This window comes from Lactuca virosa, chromosome 8, assembly GCF_052849685.1.
Source record: "Lactuca virosa cultivar CGN04683 chromosome 8, Lactuca_virosa_CGN04683_v6, whole genome shotgun sequence".
NCBI classification, from domain to species: Eukaryota; Viridiplantae; Streptophyta; class Magnoliopsida; order Asterales; family Asteraceae; genus Lactuca; species Lactuca virosa.
In genome coordinates this window covers 294820599-294830658 of record NC_136433.1, presented here as the reverse complement: position 1 = coordinate 294830658, position 10060 = coordinate 294820599, and the positions used below count along the sequence as shown (strand labels likewise).

The following is a 10060-nucleotide window of genomic DNA, read 5'->3' as shown; positions in this document are numbered from 1 at the left end:
TTGCTTGAGAAATTAGTATAAAATAGCGTCTTTTTGAAATATATTTTTAACATATTATTTTTTATTCTTTTTCCCTTAACATAGGTTCCAACCTCAGGGTCCCCATGTTCATCCTCAATGTAGTATATGATTATTGGCCAGTAATTAGTAGTCTAGACTCTAGATTTCATGATGATTTAGAGGTAATAAGTTAAAACTTATACATAATAATCATATTGTTGTATGAGTAGTGAGTAGAAGTTATTCCATTCCCCATTGTTGTCTTTTATGCGTGTAAAGTCACATTAGTCTTTTTCTTGCATTAATATCAAATAAACTAATTATATTTGTTAGTAGAGCTTCCATGTGGCATGCTTGATGGGATTTCACTTATTAGATTTAACTACTTAGTCGTCAACTTTTTAAAAGTATCATTTCCCCATGGACTAAATCTAAAGCACATACAAGGTTGTTATCACTAATAGTGAAATAAAATGCATGATGTTGAAAATAATGGTTTATAATTTGAAAAGTTTAGCTAATTCTAACATTGTACTTTCAAAGTACAATCAGTTAATAGCAACGTAACTAATTCTAGCACAATACATTGCTATATTAGACATTATTTGAAATTAAAAATCATTAAATTAGGAGTATGAGATAAAAGTAAGATGCTATATTAGACAACAAAATGAAAGAATATTGTTTTTTCTTAGAGCTAAATGCGAGAAATAGCAATGTACTTTCATTTTGTTATCTAATACATCTTACTTTGATTTTTAATTCATAAACGCTTTTCTTAATTTTCATATTTTTTTAAACTTTTTTCTTATTAAACCATTATACTTTAAAAGTATAATGTTATTGTGGTTAAAAAACAATATGAGTATATTGCTACTATGTGTAAAATGTTGAAAGTACATTTACATTTATTGAAGGAAGCAAAGCTTACCATTCTCTCCATTTATTACTTTCACCATCTTCACTTGGCTTTCCACTCTTTGATAATCTCATTTTTTTGTGGTGCAAGTTCTAATTTGCTTTAAAACTACATAATCAAGGATACCAACTTATTGTCATTAATGTCCTAACTGAGAAAGGAGAGAAAACAATATCAATGTAGACATACGAATTCGCTGCCTCCCATTCGGTGTAATTACATGATGGTACAACAAAGATAACATTAAGATCCAAATCCTCTTCTTTCGTGTCACCAAAATATCCTACAAAACAGGCTCCTTCACTAACTTCTTCTCAATTTATTTTTTATTTTTATTTTTTGATTATTTTTTAACAAACTGGTAGAAAAAAGAAAACGAGTTTGTTTTCTAACGTTTAGCACCAAATCAACTTTAGATAAAAATGTATAATACTACAAATGAAATTTTTTATTTTTATTTATAATTAGTTAATTCCAAATTATATTATATCTTTAACAAGTCTAATAAATATATAAACACTTTCGAGTATATAAATTTGCTTAAATGGATGGTTAAAACATAATGTTTAACAAATTTTTAAACACCTTTATTTATTAGAAATGAGTAGTATTTAATTCATTATGTTGTGACAAAGTTATAATCTCATGCTTAAAGAACATTTTAGACATTGCACCCAACATAGCCATATGGTTGGGTTTTCAAATTCAGGTAAAATATAACTAATAACATATTTTTATTATTTTGTTTATTATAATATGATAAATTGGGGTTCTTTTACTACAACATTGTACATTGGAAATTGTTTCATTTATAGTAATTTAATTAAATTAAAGCAATTTTTACTATTAGAATAATAGATTGGTTGTGTATGAGAACAAAAAACCATTAAGTAATAGTATTTTAATAACGTGATATCTAATAAATTATTTTACTTTTATACATTGTTACTTTCCATTTTATAGAACAAATGATGTTACTTTCACCACTAAGATAAAACTAGAACATTACTTTCATTTTGATGTCTGAGAGTTGGGTCTCTCATTAAAATGTTAATTTATAATCTAATTTTTTTTTTTGATTTCATAAAAAATATTTATATGAGTTTTTTTGTTTATTCCTTTATACCAAGTAACTTACATTTTCTTTTAATATTTTAAGTTGTCAACATTTGTATTCAATTTCATTCTACAACATGATAATATAAAATTAAATTTCAATGATACAATATCAAATTAAAATGATAATGATAAAGTTATGATCAACACATCAAACATTGTATGAAAATTAATGATGGCTATGTGTGTATGGCTGGTGCATATCATTTTAATTAACTGAAGTTTAAATTTATTGTAACATTTCAAGTCTTGACCTTTTTGTCCTGGGTACCCTATCATTGAGTTTTTGGGTTATTTGGTTGTCGATGTTGTTTTTATGATGTTTTTGTTGGTTTTTAAGAGATTCCTCTAACATTCTATTAGTGGATTGATATATGAAAACCTTATACTTTTTTGGTCCACATCTTTACCATTTTGCCCTTAGTGTAGTTTTGTTGAAATTCACTCTTTTGATGGTGTTGCCCCTGCAATTATTTCAAATTACTTAATTATATAATATTTATTTATTTTTATTAAATGAACTATTGCATCGTTGTATACACATGATTTCTTTATTTGGATAATAGAAAAATTATACATTTATGTATCCATTATTAATCGTCCATATGTTTTGAACTTTATTAAGTTATATATTTCATTTTACCACATCACAATTTTATCATTAATCAACAAAAAGAACTTTGTTTATATATTCAAAACATATTTAATAAGATTTATCAATTTAATTTACTATTCATATCTCCGATGATGCTGTCTAATTCTATTTAAATTGGCATATGTTCCAATTTTTTATTTCAATTCTATTCATATTTGCATCCATTTCGATTTTAGTATTTCAATTTCCTTAAATTTACGTAATGTTTGAAGTGCTACTCATACGTTTTTATAAACCAAGTGCTTTTTATTTTTCAGATTGAAACGTTAACATGGGCAGTGGTGATTCTAACATTTTCTTTTGTTGGGAGCACTTTTGAATTTTTTCAAAGACATAAAGGGAATTTTTGATTTTTTCCAAAAATTTAAAGGGCCTTATATGTATAAAACTTTAGTCATCGGGGGCATGTGCCCCCACTTTTATACATTTGCATCCGCCACGAACCTGGACTCTTAGTTTGAAACATTATACAATATTTTTGTTTATGCAAATACAAATAAGAACACCTACTATGCTCAAAATAGAGAAATAAGAAAATTAAGGAAATTATATTTTGATAAAAAGAAAATTACCATATAACAATATCATTATCATTATTTATTGTGTTTTTTTTACTCTATTTAAATTTATATTGTATTGTATAAAATCATAATTTTATCAAATGTCTATACATACAAAACATATATCGGTATTCACAACAATGTATATATATTAATTTTGAGTAATCATTATAAAATTATAGACAAAACTTTTCTCTTTGTAATTTAATGATTTTTTATAAATTTTTTATTTTTTATTATCATTTTAAATTATCAACAGTGTTTTTCTTTTTTACCCGTGGTTTCACGGGTTTTAACCTACTATATATATATCAAATCAAATAGGGGAGGGGATATTAAATGGAAAGAGGGGGGCTGAATACCTTTACCCATAAACTAATGAGTGAATAGAAATACAATACCTTTACGTGATTCGTTTTCCCCCAAGTGAGATAAGAAATATGTAAATTCTTAGCCGTCATGAACTGTGTGCCAGTATGATGCAGGGTTGTGTCGCCGACATAGGGAAGTATGTGTCATTCCGATGGTAGGGCTACGTCGCCACCAGGAATCGAGTGTTGGATCGATGGGGATGAGTCCTCTGATTAGGGACGGCCACACATATCAAAGAAAGGGGAATGATAAAGTGTAGCAATTAGAAAAACGTATCTATGGATGTGAAGAAGGTTAAAACGTAATACCTTTGAGTTGCTAGAATTAGGAGGGAATTAGGGGCGCGAAGTTGAAAAATTAGAATTTTCAATGTATAGTGGCACAAATAAATAAATGCCACTAAAAACTATAATATAGTGGCACAAACCAAAAGTGCCACTAAAAAATTGTGTCACTAAATGTCATTTAGCCAGTAGTGATTTTTCAAACTAACGAGGAGAATATGCCACCAAGACGGCAAAGGTGCTTCAGAAAATGAAAGCGAAGATCGAGTCGAAATATTTAGGTGAAGAATAATGTATTGGTTTTATGTTTTTCAAATTATTAGGACTATCGTAAGTTTTCGGTCATTTTTTATTGCTTTGTAATGTCGTTTTTAGTTTTAAAATGGTATGTTTAATTTAATAGTTAATTGAATTATGTTTTATTAATTTATATGTTTTTATTAAAAATATTATGAAATAAATTAAAAAAAAATAAAACAAATTAGAAAAATAGTAATTAAAAACATAAAGAAATAGAAAATGGTAGGTGTTATCACATGTTATTTGGTGTTGTCCATTTCCACATTGGGTGTTATAACACCAAAAGTATGTCTTAGACGATGAGGTGATCATTTTGGGTGTGATAATATGTAACTAGTTGTGAGACCAATGTATTACATGAGTTAATTAAAAAAAAGTTCGATGTAAAGATCAAAATATTTGGGAACTTTGAATTTCTAAGAAAATAAGAAAAATAATAAATTATTATAATGGAAATGTTTTTTCTCTTTTAAATTTAAACAAATAATTTAAATAAATAAAAGAAATTAATAAGCTTTAATTTTGGAAATTTTGAAATTAAAAAGTAAATTAATTAATGAAATTGATATCTATTTATTACTATATTTATTGCAATTATTATATTAAAATATTATATAAAATTTACTAAAATAGAAAAACTCATAAGATGATAGGTGGAAAAAGAATTAATTCAAAATAATTACATAAGATTAAATTAAATAAGAGTGTGAAAACCTTTTTCATTTATTAGAAAGATATTGCCCACACCAATAGCCAAGAAACAACCACTCAATCCCGGTATATACTTTTTCTTTCCCTTCGTCCTCTCTCCTAATTTGATTTGAATTATATTATGTTCCGATTTTTCTTTCTGGTGTTCAAGTTTCAATTTTGATGAACGAATCCCTAATTTCTACTCTTGTTGATATATTAGTATAAATTATGAACTTTTAAAATCATTATTTGTTAATATGTTGCTTTCGAAAATTGATTGTATGAATGTGTTTTGTTTATAGCGTTAGCTATAAAACCTGTTCGGGAGAGCACCCTCAAGAAATTGTTTGCATCAATTTGCTAATTACATGGACGGTGGTGTCACTAGATGGGGAGGGAGTGACTGGTATAGCAGAGATACATTCAAGGTGAGTTCATTTTAAAAAATATGAACTTTATGTTTTTCTTTCTCTACTAAACGAGAGATTCACATCTCAATCATCTAATTTCTCCTATGCTTTGGTTTCTCTTTCCAACAAGAACCTCACCAGAAATATCCTTAATGTTATAAAAAATAGGCTGGAGGTTTTTTACCATCGATTTAACAGGTTCACCATCTCTTCTTCCCACCTCCTGACCTTGAATCTGTATGTTCTATACATTTATGGGTTTTCTTTTCAAGATCCTACTTCAGGGTATGGGTTTTCATTTATGCTTCTGCTAACAATGTTTTTACCTAAGTTCTCCCCCTTGGTTTTAATTGGTTTGTTGTTTTCAAATATCGTTAATTTCTTCCCTAACACTTCACCTAATAGATAGTGTTTGAAATAAAAGCATTCAGGTAATACCATGGAGCTATGTGTTGGTTGTGGACATTATGACTTGTCTCTATGAACTGGTGAGGTCACTTGCACTCAAGAGATTATTTTGTTTATCTTATTAATATTGGGTAGTTTTTAAGTTTTTACTGTCAATTGCAAATGAAATCAAGCTTTTGTTATTCTTTGTCATTTGGTTGTATTCAAATGGTGTACACTGCATAGTAGTAGTTGTATTATGGGTTAAATATTGATTTTCTGTCTTTTTTTATTGCTCAAGCCCTCCACATGAAGCTACTCATGGATAAGCATGGTTGATCAATATTCGTTCTTCAACCAAGAAAGAAAGTCATTAGCTAGCTATGAATATGTGGGTAGCTGAAAATTAAAAGGACATCTCAATTTCAACTGTATAAGCCCACTTAAATTGTTTCATTGTGCTTTAATGGATGCGTTTTTGGCACATGCAGGGAAGCTTGATGATGAAAAAAGCCTTTCTTAAAGAACATGGTATAGAAAAGCACCCTGAAGCATTGATAACATTGGCAACTATGTGGTTAGACCCACTTAATGCAGATAACTATGTTCTAATGTCAAGTTTCTATGCAGAAAATGGGAAACATGAAATGGTTGATATATGGAGGGGGACTATAAAAGAAATGGATTTGAAACCAAAGAGTTGGTCCAATGGCATCTAACTGTTTAAACAGAAGTATAACAAAAAGAACCATATATGGTCTAATAGCATCTATTTAGTTGTTTTCTATAGCACACCTTTGTTTTATTTCATTATATGAGAACATAGAGCTTTCAATTATCGGCCAATTGTTAAAAATTGAGCTTTCAAAGAATTGTCGTCAAAATATTGGAGTTTGGATCTCCTATAAGTATGATTCTAAAGAAAAATTCCAGCCTAGGTATTTTTATTTATCAAAATTTGTTCTGACCCTGAAATGGCAGTTTTCACTTATATATGACATTTTATTTTTATGAAATGACAGTGTACTTATGGAATAGCAATGTCTTATATATTTTTTATTGTTTAATATGATTTTTTTTACCTTTCAGAACTAAAACAACAAAACAGCGGGATTATTATCAAAAGCATTGTTCTTTTGTGCAGTTGCAAAGATAAACAAAGGGTATTTTTGGAATATTGTTTAAAGATTATCTGATGCAGTGGAAAAGAAAGGAGAATTGGATGTATGTTCAATATCTCTAAAAATTCTACTTTTTGCTGGTATATTTTTTCGAGATGTGGATTGTGAAGAAACAAGAAGCGGCAAATTGGTGAGTACACATAGCAAGATGTAATGTATTGGAGTTGTGTCTTGTGTTGTGTTGATTTAATTGAGAATTGGAAACTAAGGAAAAATGAATGGAAAGAAAAAGAGAGTGATTGATGGTATTTTTTGGATGGTAAATTGTATGTAAATTCTACCATGTGCATGTTTTCAATCAATAAGATGTGGATTTTAAGAAACAAAGTATTGGAAAATTGGAAAAGTTTAGTGGTATATCTTACAAGAAACGAGTGGATTTTAAGAAAAAAAAAGTATTGGCAAATTGGAAAAGTTTAGTGGTATATCATACAAGAAACAAGGGTGCTCTGCAAGTGAATTTTATAGATTCTTTTATGTATTTATAGATCATTTAATTTGATGATTTAATATGTCAACCAAAAAAATTTGATATCAGCAAAAATTACCGAAAGATATCAACAGTTCAGTTCAGATAAGACAACAATCTCAGTGGGCTAACAACACACCATAGGGATTAACAATACGTTTCAGGGGTTTATCAACAACCCTAGGGATTCTCAACAGTCCCAAAGATATCAGCAGTTCAATTCAGATAAGACAACAATCAACAATAAAGACCCATCTGGTCATAAACAAAAATACAACACATGTAAAAGTTGTTGGATTAGGTGTCTAAGCCCATAACTATTTTAGTATGTACTTGACCCGATTATGAGCATGATTATTTTGGGTTGCCTTCATCATAGCAACTGATAGGATGAATTACGGAGAAAGAGGATTAATTGTGATTTATTAATAGTATGTGAATAATATATTAAAAGAGAAATCATATTGTTTAATTAATATTGATCAAAAATTAATTTAGAATTAATTTTGTGATCAAAAGAGATTAACTAAATCAAGGGGACTGATACTGTAACTATAAGATAATTGCAATTGGGCTGATGGATCACCTTGGAATAAAGGTTGGACGAATTCTATGGGAAGCCCATAAGGAATTCGTCCAAGGGATATTCTAGAAGGAGTCCATGAGCTGCTTAAGGTTTAAGCAGTCATATTAGAGTTTCCACCTAAAAACCCTAGTAGCCACAAGTAGAAATAGACCCCCTAACATAAGGATTTCGACCCTATGCTTCTTGATGTTGCCCTAGCCAATTTCCTCCCCTATCCTAAGTCATCTTGTTGCTAGTGATGTTTGTGACTCCATTAGAGGTGCAACACTTGGGGCACTAAGCTTTCAAAGGTCAAAGAGTTCTTGTTATTACTACATAACAAGTGAGGTTGTCACACCCCGCTAAAGCAGAAACACGAGGCGTGGCTGTATAAAGGGTTTCATAGCAAAAGTTAAAAGACAACACCAACCATGGTATTATAAATCATTACAAATTTACAATGGGTTTGAACAAATTTTAAAAGAAATTAGAATAAAAATTGAAATACAACACATGCGAATGCTCCTAAAAGTGATGTGTCCCTAAGTGCCAATTACTCGATGATTCCTGAAAAAGCATGTAAAATGAGCATCAACTATAAAAATAGTTGGTGAGTACTCACAGATAAAAATAATACATAATAATATTGGTTTCATGAATCGAAATCAAGTTTTGATAAAAGTTTCCATAAATAAAAGTATATTGTTAAAATGAGTAAATAAGTTTATATAAACAAAGTTCGTTGTCATTATGAGAGATAAAGTATGTTGCCCGAATGAGATGCAACGTTCATATTCTCATGTGAAATAAAGTTTGTTACTAAAATGAGTAAACAAGTTTCATTGCTATAATGAGCAATCAAGTTTGTTGCTACAAGGAGCAAACAAGTTTGTTGCTACAAGTTTGTTGCTATAATGAGCAATCAAGTTCTCCCTGAGCCACGTGTTCGAAGACTTGAAAAGTTCAAGCTCACTCAAGCCCTTTTGGCAAGTAAACACGAAAATGGAAAGTCTGTGTGTGCACACGTCTTGGAGATGAAGTCGCACATTGACAAGTTGGGAATGTTGGGTGTCATTGTCTCAAAGAAGTTGGTTGTTGACTTGGTTCTTTAATCACTTATCGAATCATATAGTGAGTTCATTAGAGAGTACTATATGATGGACCATGACATGACCCTCATTGATTTTACCTATTTGCTTATTGCTGCTGAATCAACAATGATTTGGCGCACTGGTAAAGCAAATTTGACTGGTAGATCAACCTCCCAAACTTCCATAGACATTGACGATGGCAACATTGGAAGTCTATAAAAGTCTTATCTTCCCAATGGAAAGGGATGGCCATGGTCAAACCTTTTGACTAGATGGTAAAGAGAAAGGTTGAATCTGAGATTGTCCCGTGTGCTGTTCCAAAGGAGTCTATTTGTTTCTACTGCCAAGAGAAGGGGTATTGGATGCGAAGCTACCATGCTTACCTGAAAGATCGCAAGGATGGGAGAGTCAAGATGTATGACTCTGCTTTAGGTAAATCCACTATCTAACTCTATTAAGTTTCTGTTTGTAGATTCTTAATACATGATGTGATAAGATTGCATTTTGATGTTCTGTAGGATCGAAAAAAGAAAGGAAGCTTAAAGGATGAGTTGAATCTGGTCGCAAAGAGATGGATTTCGATCGCATGGTTCGATGATCGGATTTTTGAGCTGCTTCTTAGGAGTTATGATAGATTGCTTAGAAATATTTAGTAACATAGTTTTCATTTGTAATTGCGTTGTAAGGACAAATTTTTCCACGTTTTATAAATAAAACAAATTTTGTTTTTGTCTTATATATATATATATATATATATATATATATATATATATATATATATATCCTTGCAATGACTTTTGTGAAAATTGATGTTTGTATGTTTCTATTGCTAGCAATATTGAAAAATAGATGTGATTCTAAGTTATGTTATTTGTGGTAGTGTCGAAAATTTACTAAATAAGGAATGATTCTCATCACCCAAATTTCAATTGGACAGAAACTTGGAATCATGCGACTGGTATTGTATGATGAATGAGAACCTTCGTATTTAGAAATTAAGACTAATTCCTTGTTCATATAAGTATGTGAGTCAAGTGAAGGACTAGGAGATCTAGTAC

At 29.8% G+C, this 10060-nt stretch overlaps 1 protein-coding gene across 16 annotated transcripts; it reads left to right on the top strand.

Annotated features, from left to right (window-relative positions):
• The first annotated feature begins 4928 nt into the window (after window positions 1–4928).
• Window positions 4929–7204, top strand: LOC145133723 (uncharacterized). 16 transcript variants are annotated; one of them, XR_013718710.1, is made up of 5 exons: window positions 5037–5327; window positions 5478–5507; window positions 5734–5797; window positions 5998–6087; window positions 6188–7204. XR_013718710.1 is itself a non-coding variant. In XM_079068683.1 (5 exons), the coding sequence occupies exons 1-5, from the start codon at window positions 5185–5187 to the stop codon at window positions 6413–6415; spliced, it is 453 nt and encodes a 150-aa protein (XP_078924809.1). In that variant the 5' UTR covers window positions 5037–5184; the 3' UTR covers window positions 6416–7204. The 16 variants fall into 16 exon arrangements, 3 of the variants coding, with proteins under 3 accessions (XP_078924811.1, XP_078924809.1, XP_078924810.1); XM_079068683.1 differs by lacking the exon at window positions 5998–6087 and having other exon boundaries at window positions 5478–5594; window positions 6188–6227; window positions 6327–7204; XR_013718701.1 differs by adding an exon at window positions 4929–4983 and having other exon boundaries at window positions 5202–5797.
• Window positions 7205–10060: the final 2856 nt, after the last annotated feature.

What these genes read in the sequence shown, in the direction of transcription:
- LOC145133723 (XM_079068683.1), top strand. Translation starts at nt 5,185, where the DNA reads ATGTGTTTTGTTTATAGCGTTAGCTATAAAACCTGTTCGGGAGAGCAC. An exon ending in TGACTTGTCTCTATGAACTG is followed by an intron (nt 5,798 to 6,187) that starts GTGAGGTCACTT and finishes TGGCACATGCAG; the next exon opens with GGAAGCTTGATGATGAAAAA. An exon ending in AGCCTTTCTTAAAGAACATG is followed by an intron (nt 6,228 to 6,326) that starts GTATAGAAAAGC and finishes GTTTCTATGCAG; the next exon opens with AAAATGGGAAACATGAAATG.